Source organism: Rhinolophus sinicus, linkage group LG06 (assembly GCF_036562045.2).
Source record: "Rhinolophus sinicus isolate RSC01 linkage group LG06, ASM3656204v1, whole genome shotgun sequence".
In the NCBI taxonomy this organism is placed as follows: domain Eukaryota; kingdom Metazoa; phylum Chordata; class Mammalia; order Chiroptera; family Rhinolophidae; genus Rhinolophus; species Rhinolophus sinicus.
The window spans coordinates 156840655-156860568 of NC_133756.1; the positions used below are offsets into that span (position 1 = coordinate 156840655).

A 19914-nucleotide genomic window follows, 5' to 3' on the forward strand; every position below is an offset into this window, starting at 1 on the left:
TTATGAAAATTATTTTGAGGTCACAGATCCCCTAAAAGGGTCTCAAGGACTCCAGAATCTTCCCAGACTGCGCTTGGAGAATGGCTGCCTTATATAATACTGTTTCCACTGATGAAACACCTGCATAGTATTAGAGGTCTTACCTCTGTCACCTCAATTGTCACAGTGACCCCCTGAGAGGTATACCTGGCCTATGTCACACACATGATAATTGAAGCTCAATGTGGTTAATTTTTCTGACACCACAAAGGGAGTACGATTTAGAACTAGGATTTGACTCAAGCTCCCTAATTCTAAATCCCATTATCTTCTGCTGCTTTGGGCCTAGAAGAAACTTTCATACTCAAAGCAACAAATGATCAGGCTTTCATTTCTGCTATCAGCTGGAAAGAGAAAGGCCTATAGGTGCATACGTGAGGGCAGGAGATGGGAAGTGAGGTTCTGATGAAATTTTTTTTATTTATTTTTAAATATTTATTTTTAAATATTTATTTCTATTGAAGTGAGGTTCTGATGAAAAGCATTTGGTGGCTGAGTGAAGTTTCAATGTGTGGGGTTTGAGATATATTTAAGGGTGAGAGCCATCACCTCACGGTGAGAGCTTTTCAATCAGACCTAGTTTTAAATGTCAGTTCTGCAATTTAAAACTGATTGACTTGAACAAATTATTTTACCATTGTGAGCTTTAAATTTCTAGACTGAAATGCGTAATAATACCTACCTAGTGAGCTTACATGAGCCTTAAGTGGAACCTGCGAACTGATTTTACCAATGCCTGGGACTTAAAAATCACTTAGCAAATGGTAGGTTTTCTATTAAATTTATAATTGAAGTTTCCTTGCTTTCTAAACATCACATTTTATCACTTACTATGTGACTTTAGGCCAGTTTTCCCCATTTCCTGAACTTTAGTTTCCACTATAATAGAACAGAATCAATACTATAGGTGTTGTGTACACAGTACTTGGCGTAGAAGCAGGAGTTCAACTAATGTTACTTTTATAACTGTCTAAAATGTAAAATAGTCCCTCAGAACAGAAAGAAACCCTCATAAACTACAGAGCTCTTAAGTACTCAAATTTACATTTTCTTTCATTTTAATTATTTATAAGTACAACATCGGGACTTTCCAACTTGTAACCAAGTTCTATTTGCAATAAGATCTTTAGTTTCACCTCTGAAGGACCCTGCATCTCCCTTATGGATTCTCTGAAACCCAAACCCTCCACCACCAGATAATTCTGGGCACCAACACCTTGCTCGGCGTCCAGGAGCATAGCATGATGTTAGTTCCTGATGCGGGGAGTTGTGATAATCATGTTGGTGGGCAAAAGAACCAGGGCGGAAGCATCAACTCTCACGACACTGCACACAACACAGCAATCAGAAAAAGGGCACCTGCTTCCAAGGAACATTCCAGACCAAAGGACACAAATCGTTGTGATAGTCCATCACAATAAATTACGAAATGTAGTTTTCATAAGAGACAAAAGGTTTCAGGGATTTGAAAAAAAGAATGTTAGAAGGTAAGGGGAATAATATCCAGGAGAAAAATTCTATCAGGCAAATATTCACTAAATAAAAGTTGAGTGAATAAACTGTTATGTAGACTTTAAGAAAGAGATCATCATTTGGAAGCAAGAGGGCCACTAGCTAAGGACAAGGCTTAATTCAGAGAGACAAATTTTAAAGGTATAATTGACCTGATAAAATATCATCAAACATTATAGACTTAAAAAAATATATATGGTAGAACAAAAAATGGTAGAACACTGACAAATCCAAATTGTAGTGGAGGTTTCAATACACTGTATGCTGAAATGTATATTGATCCAAACCAGCAAAGACACGGTGAAAGTTTGTATATAAAATTCAATTTCAAGTTTACTTAGGAGGAATCACACACAGAGCCACCACAGTGATTCCACTGGCCACAAAAGCCAGAGTAGCAAACACCTGAAGACAGACTTGGAGTAAAATAAGGGGTCTACACAGAGACAAAAGGACATCGAAAATCAGATGTGTGACCCCAACCCAAGCTTCATTGAAACCAGACATTGGCAAAGTTCTGACCCCACTCCTATGCTCACTAAAATGAAGGCACAACCATATAACCACCCATCATCCTGGGCCCAAACTTCAGCCCCACAGTCATCCACAACTCAGACCCTATTTAATTACCATCCCCATCACCAACCATTCAAGGCCTCGAGCAGATACTCAGAGACCCACAACCAGAATATTAAGTGGATGGCAGATTTTAGGTTTCCACTCCTATTCTCTCTACAGCTTTTATGACAAGTGAATGCATGGCTTACTTGTGCTTACTTGATGACAATAAGTTCTCTATTCAAATGATAGCTTGTTCCATTGATGAAATGCTCTGATGGTGGGGAGGTGGCATTTTTTTATGTTGCATCAAAATCGGCCTCTCCAGAGCCACTGCTACCCATTGGTTCTAACCCTCTGATTCCAAACCATCCTAAAGAAAAGGGAAGCACAGGGAGAAATAGAGAAGAAGAGAGAGAGAGAGAGAGAGAGAGAGAGAGAGAGAGAGAGAATATATAAATGAACCTTAGATTCAGCAATAGAGCTGCAATATTTCAGCCCTTTAGATTAGGCAAACAAATAATTACTGAACTACAGCCCTGGGTCTCTAATGAAATAAAGCAATGGACAAGAAAATTGAAAAATAATGAAAAATCTAACTCATGAACATACAGTAATCCCCCCTTATCCATGGGGGATACATCCTAAGGTGCCCCCAGCGGATGCCTGAAAACATGGGTAATACTGAACACTATATATACTATGTTTTTTCCTAAACATACATAACACATTATAGCCTCTGTCATGCAGGGTGTCACGGGGGGTCTCTGGTCCCGCTCCCCACATAAGAACGCAGGACATGGTGAGGCCAAAAAGGAACACCCACGGAGCCACAGATAGGGGAGTCATATCGCTATATTCTCGCTGGCGACTGGGTTGGAGACACAAGAAGCAGGAGCCACACTATCCGCAACCTGCTGTCCACTTCTCTTTGCCAACCAACCTCACTTGCTAGCTACAATCCACCGTGCTAACTGCAATCCGCGCTTGCTAGCTCAGCCACCATCTTCTTGCTAGCCCCCATTTGCTGCTAGCGTAGCCACGGCAGTTATATTAGTGGCCAATTGACTAACCTGCTACAGCTGACGGCCATCCAATCACAGTTGATGGCCATCTACTACCCGAGCCAGCACCTTTCCACGTGAGGCCGAGAGCCTGGAAACTGCACTCCTGGCTCTGTCTCTTTGGCATATCCAAGTTGCCAACATCACTACTCTTGTGATTTGGGGCCATTATTAAGTAAAATAAGAGTTACTTGAACACAAGCACTGTGATACCAGGACAGTCGATCCAATAACCTAGAGGCAACTAAGTGACTAATGGGTGAGGAGCATCTACAGCGTGGAAATGCCAGACAAAGGGATACTAGTAATTCACATCCCAGATGGACCAGCGCAGGACAGCATGAGATTTCATCATGCTACACAGAATGACACATGATTTAAAGCTTACGAATTGTTTATTTCTGGAATTTTCCATTTAATATTTTCGGACTGTGGTTGACTGTGGGTAACCAAAACCTCAGAAAGTAAAACTGTGGATAAGGGGGCACTACTGAAAAAGACGTATATAGTGGGGTCAGGGGGTATAATAGCTTTGGGCAAAACTTTCTGATTCATCTACCAAATGTTTGCAACCCCCTGGCTACCAGCTTCCTCCCTTCCCTCACCTGATCTAGCACTGGGCTTGACAGCCACACAGCTCCAGCCCACAATGAAAAGAGGGGACACGAGGGAACTAAGCAGATGGAGGAAAAAGTTCGGTTTGTAGGTAAAAGTGCTATTTCAATTTATGTCCCAAAATATGAAACTCTTGCCTCAAGCTTCTGGGGACATGTTCTACAGCACTGCATACATTTTTAGGCCATTTCTACTAAATCCAACACAAGACATACATGGTCCCACTAGAACCCTACGTGTGGGCAAGTGAGGACAATATTTGGAGACAGATACATAGAACTCTCCCACTGTACAGGCTTAATGCTTCTTAAATCTCTCCACATGGATGCCTCCTTCCCACCCACTCACTCTTAAAAGTGAAGTAAAAAGGTAAAAGTCCTACCAGCCCATCTTGGCAGAATTTCTAGAGCCCTTCTTGCCCTTGGGGACCCACAATCCACACCTGCTTACAGGGTGGGGGCTGCTAAGTTCTTCTAATTAAGGTAGCGTAAAGTACGCCACGCAGTCCCCTGGGGTCTTTTTCAAGAAGTGAAACCTCCTGGTGAGGCAGAAACTTTTTTGTATATCCTTCAGCTCTGGTGAGTGGATTAAATCAAAGTAATTGGGGCGAAGCTCAAGGTAGCAGAAGCTACCAATTTCCTGTCACCTGGTTTCTATCAGACATCCGAGGCCTGGCCTATCTCACTTACCCCTGTGTATTGGAGAAACTAGCCGTTGAAGTGAACTCAGCAACAAGCATCTGAATCAGCCCTTGCGCCCTAAGGTCTTGGAGACTCAGGTAAGGAAACGATTTGCTTGGTTTTAATGACTAAAAGGGAGTGATGGATAAGGCACAGGACGGTTTTGGAGACTGGAGATTCTCAGCTTTAATTCTAGGGCTTCCCTGGTCAGGTTTTCTGAGAGTCATGATTTGTGGAAGGGTGATATCAAAGCTTACTGCCCACCTACTTTCTCAACCACACTCTCAAGAATGACCCTGGCCAATCAACTATGAGTCATTCTGCAAAAGTAGCAGGTTGCAGCATGGAGATTAAAGCAAGGTTTCTAACCTACGGGGCTCAGACCTGCACTCTGCCACTTACAAGGCATGTAACCTCAGGCCAATTTACTAAACCTCTGTGTTCCTCAAGGTTCCCCTTCTATAGAATGAGGGGAATAGTGACACCCACTGCAATATGAAGATGAAATGAGCTACACTCCTGAAGCTCTTAGAACTGGTTGCCTGGTACCAAGTAGGAAAGTAATCAACTGTGGCTATAATGACAAGAACTCCATGGCTCTTGCTTTAAATGCTTTTGTCTCCAAAGACATCCGCTAAATGTAAATACTCTTACATGTCGTTAAGCCTCATGAGCTAACATTCCTGGAGGGGGTTGATAGTCACCAAAACGAGCATGAAATCCTGCCTCCAACCCATCACAGAAGCCTAGAGTACGAGTGGGCCCTGGAGATGAGAGGAAGCGCTAATGAAAGGGAACACAGAGGCATTTTAACCATGTTATCACTGTCTCCTGAAACCACTATGTAACGTGATTCCTTTCCCCGGCTTCCCATAAAATGGCTCCATCTCACTGATCATATCACCATTTAGTCCGACATCCTGAGTGAGGACTTTGTATAAACCTACTCCCAGGAAGCAGTTCCGTTTGAATGTTCAGTTTAACATTTACTGAGCTCGTGTATGGAGGAAACAGGTTCTCCATGTCATCCTAGTAGGACATTCCCTTGCAGGATTTAAACCCCACTAGAGAAGGTACAATGTGACATAGAAAGAAAACAGTTGGTGACAAGTAAGAAATGCGAACGTCTTTGAAGAAGTCCTTGCCTTGGGTGAGAAGAGCGGGAACAGCTTCAGGTGATGAATGTCTCCTGGGTAGTATGAGTGAAAATGAAGGGGCAGAAGGAGCGTTTCACAGTGGAGCGGATTCAGAGAAGACAGCGGGAGGCGTGTCCGGAGCAGCGGCTCCCGTGGAAAACACTGGGATACGAGCTTAAGAAGTGAAAAGCAGAGAACCATATTTCACTGATATGTGGTATATGAACCAAAAAGAACAAGACAAACAAATGAGAAACAAAAACTCATAGACACAGACAATAGTTTAGTGGTTACCAGAGGGTACGGGGGGAGGAGGGTAGTAGATGAGGGTAAGGGGGATCAAATATATGGTGATGGAAGGAGAACTGACTGAGTGGTGAACACACAATGTGATTTATAGATGATGTAATACAGAATTGTACACCTGAAATCTATGTAACTTTACTAACAATTGTCACCCCAATAAACTTTAATTAAAAAAAAAGAAGTTAGGTAGAGCTGAACTGTGATGGAGTAGAGATAGCGTTCAAGCTCAGGAAGAGCATGGCGTAAGCAGTGATTCAGGGAGTCTGATCTAGCAGCCTGTGGAGGGTGGATTAGAAAAGACAGAGATTGAAGGCAGAAAAGCAAGATTTTTAATGCTTAAACCAGGAGAGGAAATGAGAATTGAACTCATGGGGTGACACTAGAAGTAGAAAAAAGGTCCACTTGCCAGATAAGATACATTACAGAGGCAGAAATGGCATGACTTGGCCATTGATGGAACTTGGGAGATAAAGGTGCTGGAGTGAAATGTGCCTCCATCGTTTTAAGCCTGGGTGAGAGAGGAAACAGAAATAAAGCAGTCTAAGGAATGATGCCTGAGGAAAAGCCATTGGCCTTGCAGCAGTCCTTGAAGAGAGCAGTTTCAACAGAGTGGCCCTGGCAGAAACTAGCTGTGACGTATTGAGGAGTGAGTGGGCGGTGAGGCAGTGGAGGAAGAGAGTGGAACCATAAGCTTTTAAGAAGCTGCGGTTAGAGGACAGGGCAGATTGGGCCATGGCTGGGGACACGGCGGGATTAAAGGAAGGAGATTTGGGATTAGCGGACACCGCAACACACTTTAATCATTAAAAACACTCCAGGAATAACAATTATTCTTTGAGTGTTAAGTACTTTATAAATTGCAAATTATCTCATGTTCTCAAAAGAAGACTTTGAATAGAGAAATCACAAAAGTAGCAAGCAACAAAAGTGGGACTACCTCTGTGCTCCATAGCACCACAAAGAGCGAGAGACTGATGATGCAAGAACTCATTTCTTAGAACTGATGTCTGGCTAGAAGGAAAGGGACTGAGGAGTACCGGGCAAGGGAAAGGAAGTTAAGAACATTCTTCCTCAGAGATAAGTACACAGGAGGCCGGAAAGGATAAAAATGCAAAACTATTTTGAGTGGCAAAGGAGGAAGTTGAGGTAACAAAACCTAGGTAGCTTTGAACTCAGTAAATGATGGAACTAGTGGACCTAAAAGTCATTACTTAAACCCAAACCCATAAGGGCTGTGAGCTCTTCTTCAGTGGATGGACGCAGAATCAGTGGTGCCTTTTACAAATTGAAAGAGATTTGCAGAAGTTGCAGTAATAAATTGTGGCAGTCAGTGTCTGATGAAGTGAGCCCTGTTTTTAATAGTGTTTAGTGAAAATAAAATCCTTTTGTTACCATATTTTGACCAATGTGGCCAGTAACCCCGATTAATGTAACAACTGGCCTCTGGGCATAACTGTGTAGGGCACTGTTCAGTAACTGTGAACAATTTTTTTTTTTTTTGATAGGGCAAAGCTGTGGGAATCTACAATACCCTTAGGGGTATGTGGTCTGGTTTTATATATTCCAATAAAATGAAATTTTTTTATTACCCAGTCAGTCTACAGTGTCCTGGCATAAAAATATCTATCTGTCTGTCTGTCTGTCTGTCTGTCTGTCTGTCTATCTATCTATACATATACATTATAGAGAGATTATTTACATTAAAAAAATGAAGCAGCAGATAGAAACAGGTATGCTTGTGTTTATAAACTACCATTTTACAGTAATATTTGTTGAAGCCTTGGTAGAAATATAATTTCCATAGCGAGACATCATTTTAACAGAGAAAATACTTTCCCCCAATGGACATTACTGCTATTAGCCAGAGCAAACAGAGTAGAACTTGCTTACATAAATGGTTTATCTCACCAATAAAACATACATAACCTCAGGAAGTTGAAAAATAAGGATAAATTAAAACAACAGTACTCCAATCATCTTCTGTCCAGATGATTGATGACCTTTGCTCTTTAAAAATCACCCTCACTAAAACGAGCCCTCTGGAGAGGAGTGTGGTGTTTCCCAGCTCATTCCACACTTGTCATGGAAAAATTAATTAACCTCTCTGAACCTCCATCTCCACCTCTGCAAAAAGAAAAAATGTCTATTTAGTAAGGAAGGTGTTGGGAGAGTCGGAGCTAGATACATACACACTATCCCTGGCACATAGTAGGTGCTCAGTAAACAACTCTATGTGGTCTAGCCTATGATACAGCAGAAAGAGCACCAGCCTCAGAGCCACGGTGACTGCCTTCTTGTTTGGCTCTGTCTCTAAGTGCAAGGTCTTTAATAATGCATGGCCCATCCCTGGGCCACAGTTTCCTCATTTGTCAAATGAACAGAATGGTTCTGAAGTTCTGACTAGTTCTAAAAATTCTGCCTGTTGACCAGAATCCATTTGTAAACTCCCTAGTGGGCTACATTAATATATTCCTTTTTGTTTGTGGTTTTGTGGGGTGGTTGGTGGTACAAAGCAGATCTCCAAGACCACATGACATGTGATAATCTAGAGCTGGGGCAAAACCAAGTGCAAAGCACCACTCAAAACCTCCTCTCTTCCCTTCAGCCCATGGCCCAGACAGATATTCTGTTTTCCGTTGATTTATAGTCTCCGCAAAAAAAAACACATCTAGTTGAAGAAGGGAAAAGTTCATAAGTGAAATAGGCTGAATTCCCATTCCTCACAAGGGACAAAGCAGCTTGGTACCAAAGATACTTCAGTGGATAGGTCCAAGTCCTTATTTTAGATCTCTACTAGTCGTGTAACTTTGAACAAGTTACCCAACTTTTCTGTGTCCTTGTTGCCTTCTCTACAAACAAAGGCCAATGATTTATCCCTTGTCTACTCTGTGAGGCTCAGGTGAGATGCCAGATTGAAATCTCTTTGTAACCATAAAGCGGGTCCAAATGTGAGGCCCAGGAAACTCCCAATCGCCTGTCTCAGAGCACACCTGCAATTGTCCAGCTCTGTGTGACTTTGGTAAGATAAGCAAGGTAGACAGACAGTCGGTTTCCAAGGCCCCTTACATGACTTGTACTCAATAAAGGCAAGACTAAAGATGTGTCCCTAAAGAGAGATTTCCAGGGCCCAGGAAAGACCCAATAGAATTCATGTATAAGTAACTGACATAAACAAATACCAAAAGGAAGCCCAAGGTGAAGAAGGTTGAGCAGTCTTAAAATGTTAGAGCTGGAAAGGACCTTTGTCCTTTAATACGATCCAACTTCAGAAATGAGTACATTATGGATTCTAAGAACAAATAGCATTTGCTACTTTCTCTCTATGTACTAAGCACTTTCATAGGTTAACTTACTTATTTCTCATGACGTGTGTAAAAGCGGGACTATTCTCATTTTTCAGATGGAAACTAATGTTCATAATGATAATAACACGAAGACCAAGAATAGCAACAAAAACAAAGGATTATTCAGACATGGGTGCTTTACATACTTTTATTTCTTTGATCAGATTTACTAACAAGCTACTAAATCCAGGCATAATTTTAGATTATGAGAGAGAACAATGTCTCTGCTTTGATGGAATTTATATTCTAGTGGGGAGAGACAGACAATAAGCAAGCAAGCAAATAATCAAGGTAATTCCGGACAGTGACAAGTGCCATGAAGCAAAAACAATGGGGTGCTGTGTGAGAAAATAAGTAGGAGGGTGCATTGTGGATTAAGGCTTCTCTGAGGATCTGACATTTGAGCTACATTTGAACAAAAAGGCATGCACTGACCATCAGTCCATTTAAGTCTTACAGCAACCCTATGAGACAAGAATTATTCTTATTCCCAAATTACAGCTAAAGAACTTGAGGCCCAGAAAATTTAAAAACCTTGCCCGAAGTTTCACAGCAAATAGAACACTCCTGATTTAAACCTAGGCAATCTGACTCAGGAGACCACAGTCTTACATACAACCTTAGAGAGCCTCCTTGAAATGATTTACTCAAGGTCACAGAGTTAGCGGTAGAGGGCAGACTAGACTCAGCCCTTCCTGATTTCAAGGACCGTCCTCATCATACTCTGTCATGATGACTCTGGTCCATTACAATGCACAAAAGCAGAGAAGCAAAGGGACAAGAATAAGTCAACACAAAACATGTTTTCCAATATTAAAGCATTAAGAAAAGCATCCAGAGGTGAGAGACAAACAGGACGTGCAGATATACAAGCAAGGTGTTCTCTACAAAGTACACCCCAAAATGGCTGTCAAGAATACTGGCAGCAATCGCGGGGCCCATATGTCCTCACCTGAGATGTCCCCTCTGGATCTGGTCTTAGAAGATGGCAGTAGGCCTTGCCTCAGCCCCAAAGTCATGAGGAAGCGGCCACGTCTACCCTCAGTGACACTCATAGAGAGAATACAGAGAAAAGCACTCAGGGGCACGACACAAGATAAAAGACTACTGACATCCTGTTCTCTCTCTTCTCATTTGATTATTTGTTTTATTTTTAGGAGTTTTGAAGGTGAAATGACAACACCCAGAAATTCAATGAGTGGAGGTTTCCCAGCAGATTCTCCTATGAAACGACCTCTTGCCATGCAACCTGTTCAAAAAATAATTCCCAGGACAATGCCCTCCATGGTGGGCCCCACACAAGGTTTCTTCATAAGAGAATCCAAGGCTTTTGGGGTGAGTCAGTTGCCCTCCGTTCCATATCCTGGGGATGCTCTGGCCTGCAGAAGCAGGTGCTGTAGGCCAAGTACAGAACTCAATGCAACTTGAAGGTATTTGACCCAACCTGAGGTGTTCTTTGTATCTGACACAGTGGGTCAAATCAGGGGTGGATTTGAGACATTATCACAGTGATCTTATGCCTCTGTTGATTTTGAGGCTTGCATATTTAGGGGTCTCCCATTCCAGTTCGTTGCCAGCATCCTAGGCATATCTGCCTTGGAAATGTCCCAGGTGGTGGGGAAAATGGATCTGAACAAGACAAACATCTTAGCGCCTTCACCACTTCCTTTGAACATTTTATACAGGCCCCAGCCTGTTGGCTTCCAGCCTCACCTTTGTTTTCTGACTTGATGATGCTTTCCATTCACCCATCAGTGCCCCATTTTCTCCCCAGGCTGTCCAGATTATGAATGGGTTATTCCACATCGCCCTAGGTGGCATCCTGATGATCCATGCGAAGGTCTACACGCCTGTCTGTGTAGCTGTGTTGTACCCTCTCTGGGGAGGAATTATGGTGAGTAAAAACTCACAATCATTCGGGGAGTGACACAGACAAAAATGTTCAAAAGCTCCACAGGAACATACCAGGTTATTTCAGTGTTGAGGAAATTATATGGGTTGGAAATAGGTTATCAGGTTCAAGTAATTTAGTAGAAAGAGAGTTGACTAACTCGAGCATGAATGCAATGGTTGAGAGCTGGTGGTCATGCTTCATGTGAAGTCAGAGAAAGATGCTCTACATGGATCTACACAGGGAAGGAAGCAGGTCCTCTCCAAAGTTAATTGGGGGGTGGGAGGGGAGAAACACTAGATATTTGGATTGTATAGCATGGTGTTTCAGAAGGCAAAACAGGCAGGAGCAGCCCACTTCCTCCCAACTGGTCCTTCTTCCCTATAACTCTGTTTAATTACTAATTGCACATGGTGAAATTAGTCCCATCCCATCCCAAACAGATCTCCTTTTGCTTATCAGGAGAGCAGCATTCCCTATGTCTGTTTCGGTGTACGTGTTTTCCAAGCTTGTAATCCTGTCTGGGTGTGGTATGGGGCAGTGGTGTTTATATCACCATTATGCTTTCATAGTTGCTATTATAACAAGGGGAGATGGATTAGAACAAGAGTTTTCTCCATTTTACTGCTTGAAGAGAAGAATAGGAAAATGAGAAACAATCATCATTACTTCCTATAGCAGCCAACATTTTAATGGCATGCCTATGACTCTCAGGTCAAGTATTTCCTACATTTTTCATTGGCATCAAAGTCATTTAAATAATTATGAACTCCAAAGAGCAATTCCACAAACTGAAAAGAAGGAAGAAAGGAAAGAAAGAAAGAAGGAAGGAAGGAAGGAAGGAAGGAAGGAAGGAAGGAAGGAAGGAAGGAAGGAAAAAAACGACTTCTAAGTTCACAGTGTGACTGTTAATTGACATAGAAATGTGAATTCTGCCTTTTTGGTCTTATATTCCTAGTCACAGCTCCCCAGTTGGTTAAATAAAAGGCATGGATTGAATGTAGTTGAACCCGAATAAAGGAGAAATATAACTGCTGAAAAATAAATGAATCCAATAAAAATGGCTGGACAGTTTAGTGAAAGTGGTTGACAGTGTGGATAGCTCTTTTTACAGCCAGTTCTCAATGTTAAAAAGTAATCCCCCTCTGCCCCTTCTCCCTTCTCTCCCACACCCTGCCCCACCTACCACCTCTCTTTTCACAGTATATCATTTCTGGATCACTCCTGGCAGCAGTGAAGACAAACTCCAGGAAGAGTTTGGCAAGTAACCATATGTTCTCCTTTCCCACACACATGAGAGAAGTATCTAATTTCTCAGTTGAAAAGTAGGACCTTAAAGACTTCTGGAATCATAGTAGCATTGAGTTCTCTCAACCCTAAAAGGCAAAAGATCCTCTCCAATGCTGTTGTGATTTCATGGGTGAAAAACTTAGAAATGAGATCTCCTTAAAATGTGTCCATGGAAACAGAATTAAAGGCTGATTGATGAACAACATTCTTATGAACTTACAACTGATCGATGCTGTGTTAGACTCAGAATTCTTGGAAAGCTGTGTCATTTCTCTCAGGCCACCATTTAGGACAACTGTCTCATTGGTGCTGTGATCGAGTCAAGTCCTAGCTAACCATGAGCTGTAACTTTGAGCAAGTCAGCTCATCTCCATGTCCTCTGAGTTTTCACCTATAAAATTGAAATAATAGTCCCTGTTACCATATGAAATTGTCATCAGGATGAAATGGAGTAATAGAGAGGAAAGTGCTTCAGAAGCTATAAAGATACACAGTGGTCTTGTTCCTATAACCCCTGGGGACATATTTATACCCAGGAAGAGCTGCTATCCTGTATGGGTCAAGAGCTTGCCAGCAAGTTTCCTCCCACAACTTTTTAACACTGACTAAGCTGTTCCTTATTGGAGTCTGACTTCCAACTCAGTGAGGGACTGAGGGGATGAGGATAGCTCCTCTCTAGGGGAAAAGAAAAAACAAAACACTCTATGCAGGTCAAGTTGTTTTATTCTCCAGATATAGCCAGTGCTACGGTAGGTAACATCGTCAGGGATGAAATATGTGATCATCAATAATGATTAAAATGATCATCAGTAATCTCATATCATTATGGTACTTGTCACATATGTTTTCCTATTTTGACCTTTTATCGCCCTTGCAAGGTAGAGCACTCCCACTCACTGACGTCCTTGGGCCTGTGCTATCAGAGATATTAGCCCTAATTGTATTTTGAAAGATGGCTGACTGGGGCTCATTGCCACCCACGTCAATAGGGAGCAGGTGTTGTTATTCTTGCTGTTGTTTGTCTCCACTTGATGGTCCACCCCTAATGGGTTCTGTCTGCTCTTTCTTCCACCTATACCCACAATACCATCCCATTTCATTGAGATGGAAGGACCTCCTTCTCTCTCTTCCCTCTACCTCTTATGCAGACAGATGTGATCTGAATATTATTTATCTTCCTTTATCCAACAAGTATTTATTGAGTGCCTACTAGGATGGCGGCAGTGGCAGTGCAAGGAAGTGCAAGATTACAATTGATAAGAATTAAGGATTACGCCTCCATTTTTTTCTTGATGAACTGATTGGATGGTGATGGCATAAAATGAGATGGGGAAGACGGAGAGATGAAGCCTTTTGTTGTATAGTGACAAAGAGACTAAAAACAACTGAGAGGAGTATGAAACAGGATGATTTAAGTGCAGTGCCTTTGTGAGTCAGAGGAATGAGATCTAGAATTCCTTCCTAGCTCATATTCTCCAAATGAAATCAAACCCAAGTAGTAACTCTTTATGTCTCCATTGCAGGTCAAAGGGAAAATGATAATGAACTCACTGAGCCTCTTTGTTGCCATTTCTGGAATAATTATTTTGTTCTTGGACATATTTAATATTACAATTTCCCACTTTTTTAAAGTGGAGAGGCTGGACGTTATTAAAACTCCCATGACAGATATTGACATATACGACTGTGAACCAGCTAACCCCGCTGAGAAAAGCTCTCCCTATATGCCATTTTGTCACAGCGTTCGATCTGTGTTCTTGGTAAGTGTGAAATTTGATTTCATAGAGGAAGTATGGCATTTTTATTATGAGCATCGAGTCTAGATCCAGACTGTCTGCATCTGCTGCTTATTGCCTATATGGCTTTGGGCAAGAATTTTCACCACACTTTGTCTCACTTTCAATTGTAGAATGGGGAAGGTAATAGTACTTACCTTGTTAGTCTGTTTTGAGGGATGAGTTAATATATGCAAAGCATTTAGAACAGTGTCTGGTACATTAAAAGTGCAATATAAATGTTTGCTTTAACATTAATATTAGTAATGGTATTAATATTTATTATTAGTATTGATGAAGATAAACATTGAAGAACTACCTAAATTGTTACGAATATCTTTTGCCTCAAGGAGTTTTTAGTACAGAGTTTGAAGGTGGAAAAACTGCATCTCCCAAGTATAAAGAGGTTTCCTCGGTGTGATGCCACCCAAATAAAGCTGGCTATAGTTTAATTTGAGACTCAGTAATTATTCTTTCCTACATAAAACTGATTCTTCAACGAATTATTACTGCCTAACTTTCTATCAGCAACATGCGTTAACTATCTATTGTATGTCAGGAGTTCTGCTAAAGGTTAAGGTTAGAAAGATACTAGTAGTTCTTACAGTTAGTCATTACTCACCTAAAGATTTTATCTTTTAATCATTTAATTTTAGTCAACAGTCATTTACTGAGCACCCACCATATTCTTATATGTTCCATGACTACATGTTCACCATTTTTCTGTTGTTTTGCAGAGCATTTTTGCAGTGATGCTGATCTTTGCCTTTCTCCAGAAGCTTGTGACAGCTGGCACTATTGAGAATGAATGGAAGAAACTATGCTCCAGATCCAAAGCTGTAAGTGGTAGCCACTGTGTCCCCAGCCTCCCTCTAGAAAAACCATGTGTTACAAAAGATCATTTATAGAGAATGGGATCTGATGTGACTTTGGGAGCTTCATGAAATATGGCCTTGGCATATTTCTGGAAAGCAGAAAATACCAGTAATGAGGGAAAACATCTTGAAATTAGTTGGTTATACAGGTGATATAGTTCTATAATATGGGCACCCTCTTACTAACCTTGAGTTCTGCTTGATTCAGGCTTCCAACTTGATTCCACACTTAACGTGTAAAAGTAGGAAGGCTGAAGGGTGAAGCCTGGTTAAACCCACTAGTTCTTCCAGTTTATTTCTCAGTATTCCTCTCTTCTACCCTCTACCACCAGCTTTTCATCCAATCCCTCTTCCTAAACAATAGGTTCAAAGAGGCTCCACAATGGGAGATAGGAATATCCTCATAATAGATCTATTATCAATGGCTTCAGAACCATAGAATGTCAGATTTAGAACAGAATTTAGAAATCATCAGTAATTCTTTCATTTTGCAGATGAGGAAAAATAGGATTAGAGAGAGAAAATTATTTTCTCAAGGTTCTCTCCAATAAAGACAAAGCAAAACTAAAATCTCAAGTCCTCCGCTATTGCAGTGTTCTTTGCCAAATGCTGCATGATCATTCCAGGCAAAATGGCAAGTCACTCTTGACCTGGAGGATGAATCTTGATAAGTGATTGGAGAAGGATTTGAGCACCTGGGAAATCAGTGCTGGCACTTGAAGGCACATAGGAAACAACCTAAATAGCATAAAAATCAAGAAGGTAGTTGATAAATAACCATAGAGACTGTTGAGAAATGTGCCAATGATAAAGGTCTAGAAAAGTGTGTTTAACTTTGTGTTCTAGAATGTTGTTCTCCTATCGGCTGAAGAGAAAAAAGAACAGGCAATTGAAGTGAAAGAGGAAGTGGTGGAGGTGACTGAAATATCTTCCCAACCAAAGAATGAAGAAAACTTTGAAATTATTCCAGTCCAAGAAGATGAAGAAGAAGAACCAGACATAAACTTTCCAGAACCTCCACCAAATCAGGAATCCTCACCAATAGAAAATGATAGCGCCCCTTAAACTACCCTGTTTTTGTTTTCCGTTTCCCTTTTCTAAGCATTAGTGTTCATAGCTTCCAAGAGACATAGTTACCCCCATTTCTTGAAGCACTCTGTATGTATCCTCCACACCTCTCTTTGGTCTTTGCATGGAGGGACCACACCTCCCCCCTCGCTCTCATCCAGAGAATATAGCCATTGTAGCAGATTGTGTCAGAACATTTCTTGTTTGGAGCAGCTTTCTTACATTAAAATAAAAAGGCAAAATGTGATTTCCTTTGCCTTGGATAAGCTGTAGTAATAGCAGCAGCAGTTTCTTTTCATTTCTTCCCTTCTCAACAGGGAAACTCTGCACCTGATGCAAAAGATAAATGACTGCCCAATGCCATCCCTCGATGATTTCTAATTCCTTCCACATCTATGTTTTTGATGGAGTCACTTTGCACCATGGTTTTAAGGAAAGTAAAATATAATTATAATGAGGTGCAATAAGGAACCTATTTTATCTGTCTATCTATAGCGGTGACACTGGGGCACATTCTTAGAGCCTCCACAGCCCGTCAGGGAAGCTCTAAGTGGACAAACCCAATCCTTTCTTTAGACAAACAGCACAGCTTATGCATGGACATGTCTCTGTCTTGTTTCCCTAACTCCTGCTCTAGGTTCTTGGTTACATTGTTGACCAACCGTTAGGAAAGAGAAGAAAGAATGAAAGGAAAATGCCATGAGTATCCAAATCTCAAATGATAATCAACACTTATATGTGTAGAATATTTTCCAGTTCACAAAGTATTTTATTAAATAATTGCATTTGATCTTCCATGATCAAGAAAAAATGACTCAAAAAGGCTAAGTAACTTGTAAATAAGTAAAGGTAATTTGTCAATGGTCACAGCTAGTAATTTTGAGAGTCTTGTTTCATATCCAGATCTTATTACTCAAATCCTATAATGTTTGAAATAACCAAATGGCCCATCCAATGCCTGCTAGAGCTAAGTCAATGGGTTTTATCAAGCACCTACTCTCTGACCAGCATGAAACAGGTGTTGAGCGAGACACAAAAGAATCAGAAATCAGGTTTTTCCCTTGGGAATAAGAAGACTTAGACATTCACCACCTTTGAAAACTACTTACATGTAATTAGCTGTCAGGTTATATGATGCAGACACTGAGTACTATAGACAATCTAAGAAGGAAGATCATGCTTGAAAACAACCTGATCAGCCACAGTGCCAAATCTCAGGCAATAGCTATCCTACTTCTTGATTCTTGTTCATATTCAGAGATACTAGTACCCTACAGAGAAAGAATATTAACCTAGGAAGATGTCACGGTAGTTTATCAATTACCTTGGAGCATTTGCTACATGTTGAGTGCTTCCAGATTATGGCAGATAAACAGTCAATGTAGCTTGCACTCCCTGTATATTTCTACTTTGGAGGGGGCCACCGCTGGAAGATATTTCCTGACTAGAAAAAAGGAGCTAGGACATTTCTCTGTCTACGGAAAGTCCTCAAAATTAGCTTTGAATAAGACAAACAGTATTTGTGTCCGTGTCTGCAATGGGTGATTCCCACATTGTATTTCCCCGGGCGTCTTTCTCCTGTAGCATCACACCACGCAAGGCTCCTAGAGCTTTAAGTTCACATTTCACACAAGCCCAATCTGGGTGTGAACCAGGAGGTGTGAGGACATTGACTTTTCATGTCAGTATATTTTTACACACACACATTCCCAAGGAAAATTTTGCTGGATGAGGTCATTAATAATGTATTTCTCACGCTCCGCACTCTGGAGCATGACTGAAATATATGGCAGGCACTCCTTCCCTGAATAGAGGAAGGGGGAGAGAGCGTGGCAATGGTAGACTCAAGGGAAAAAAACTAATGAGAAAACCTTCAAAAAAGACAAGCTCTTATTTCTAGCCTATTTTCTCCACTTTTGTAATATATATGAGGATCCAAACCCATGGTTTCCTTAAGAATTTTGTTTTATTTTATTCATTTTTATGACCTCAAATGATTTGTTTTTACTGACCTAAAGTAATTCCTTAACATCTGAGACACAGTTAATGTCCACTGTTAAGAATGAAAATCCTATCTATGACCTTCTCCCCAATTAACCCTCTGACAGTTTGTCCACAGTTTTCATAAATATTTTACCTTATTAATATATAATTTTCATAAGTATTATTTTTAGTTGCAACTTAGCACTTCATTGAATCAATATAGAATTCACCACTCTTCTATAATTGGGTACTTAGGGTATTTCCAAATTTGGGGTTTTTATTTTTTATTTTTTGCAAATCACTTTTGAAGCTGCAGAGACCATGATCAAGGTAAGTATTTCCTCTTCTCATTATTCAAAATGTGGCTTCAAAGTCTGTCAGAAGCCCAAATGTAAGAGCCAAAACTATAAAACTCTTAGAAGAAAATATAGGTGTAAACTTAGAGACTTCAGATTAGACAATGGGGTTTTAGGTATGACACCTAAAGCATCAGCAAAGAAAATAATAAATTGGATATTGTCAAAATTAGAAACTTTTGTGCTTCAAAGGACACTGTAAAGAAAGTGAAACTATAAACCACAGAAGGGGAGAAAATATTTGCAAATTATATATCTGATAAGGGTCTAGTGTTCAGAATGTATAAAGAAAGTTTACAACCCAACAATAGAAAGACAAATAAGCCAATTATGAAACTGGCAGAAAAAATCTGAATATGCATTTCTCCAAGGAAAGTATACCAATGGTTATCACTAAGCACATGAAAAGATGCTCAACATCATTAGTCACTAGGGAAATGCAAATCCAAACCACAGTGAGACACAACTTCACCCTCATGGGGATGGCTACAATCAAAAAGAAAGTACAGAATGTTGGTGAGAATTTGGAGAAAGCAGAACCTTCATACGTTGCTAGTGGTAATGAAAGATGGGGTGGCTGCTTTGAAAAATTGTTTGGCGATTCCTCAAAAAGCTACACAAAGTTACTATAAGACCCAGTGGTCTGCTACGAGGTATATGCCCAAGAGAACTGAAAAACATATAATCACACAGAAACTTTAATACAAATGTTCATAGAAGCATCAACATAATAGCCCAAAAGTGGAAACAACTCAAAAGTCTATAACAAATGAATAGAGAAAGGGTGGTATATCCGTGTAATGAAAGATTATTCTGCCATCAAAAGGAATGAGGAACTGGTTGATGCCACAATGTGGATAAACCTTGAAAACATCATGTTAAGTACAAGAAACAATATAGTATATGATTCCATTTATATAAAATGCCCATAGTAGGCAAATGATAGCAACAGAAAATAGATTAATGGTTGCCAGTGGCTGGTGGGGGTGGGAAGGAGAATGGAGAGTGACTATTAATTAATTCAGGTTTCCTTTGGGGGTGATGAAAATATTCTGGAATTATATGGTGGTGATGGTTGCAAAACTATGTAAATATATTTAAAAACTCTGTGAAAGGGCAGGTTTTATGGTGTGTGAATTACATTCCAATAATTTTAAAAGAGATAACCAATGACATGAGACAACCAGGAAGAACTAAATAACAGTAAAATGCCGTAATGCCTAGCACAAAATAACTGTTCAATAATATTACAGAATAGGAGTGAGCTCAATGAAGGCTAGAGCATCACAAGAAAATCTCACAGCATGGGAGGGATTTGACTTGAATCTCAGAGAATAGGTAGAAATTATATAGCAAGAGAAAAAGGAGAGAATATTTCAGGTAATGTATCATTGTTAAATCAGAGTGTAATCAGAGTTAAGA

The 19914-nt window shown here is 40.5% G+C and overlaps 1 protein-coding gene across 1 annotated transcript; it reads left to right on the forward strand.

Moving 5' to 3' along the window:
• Nucleotides 1–4427: 4427 nt before the first annotated feature.
• On the forward strand, nucleotides 4428–16400 carry MS4A1 (membrane spanning 4-domains A1). Its single transcript, XM_019753984.2, has 7 exons — nucleotides 4428–4566; nucleotides 10412–10589; nucleotides 11029–11148; nucleotides 12349–12405; nucleotides 13959–14195; nucleotides 14948–15049; nucleotides 15932–16400. The coding sequence occupies exons 2-7, from the start codon at nucleotides 10428–10430 to the stop codon at nucleotides 16148–16150; spliced, it is 897 nt and encodes a 298-aa protein (XP_019609543.2). The 5' UTR covers nucleotides 4428–4566; nucleotides 10412–10427; the 3' UTR covers nucleotides 16151–16400.
• Nucleotides 16401–19914: the final 3514 nt, after the last annotated feature.

Bases quoted from the DNA above. Each gene is read 5' to 3' on its own strand.
- MS4A1 (XM_019753984.2), top strand. From the start codon at position 10,428: ATGACAACACCCAGAAATTCAATGAGTGGAGGTTTCCCAGCAGATTCT. The intron at 10,590-11,028 runs GTGAGTCAGTTG...TTTTCTCCCCAG, and splicing joins GAGAATCCAAGGCTTTTGGG to GCTGTCCAGATTATGAATGG. The intron at 14,196-14,947 runs GTAAGTGTGAAA...GTTGTTTTGCAG, and splicing joins GCGTTCGATCTGTGTTCTTG to AGCATTTTTGCAGTGATGCT.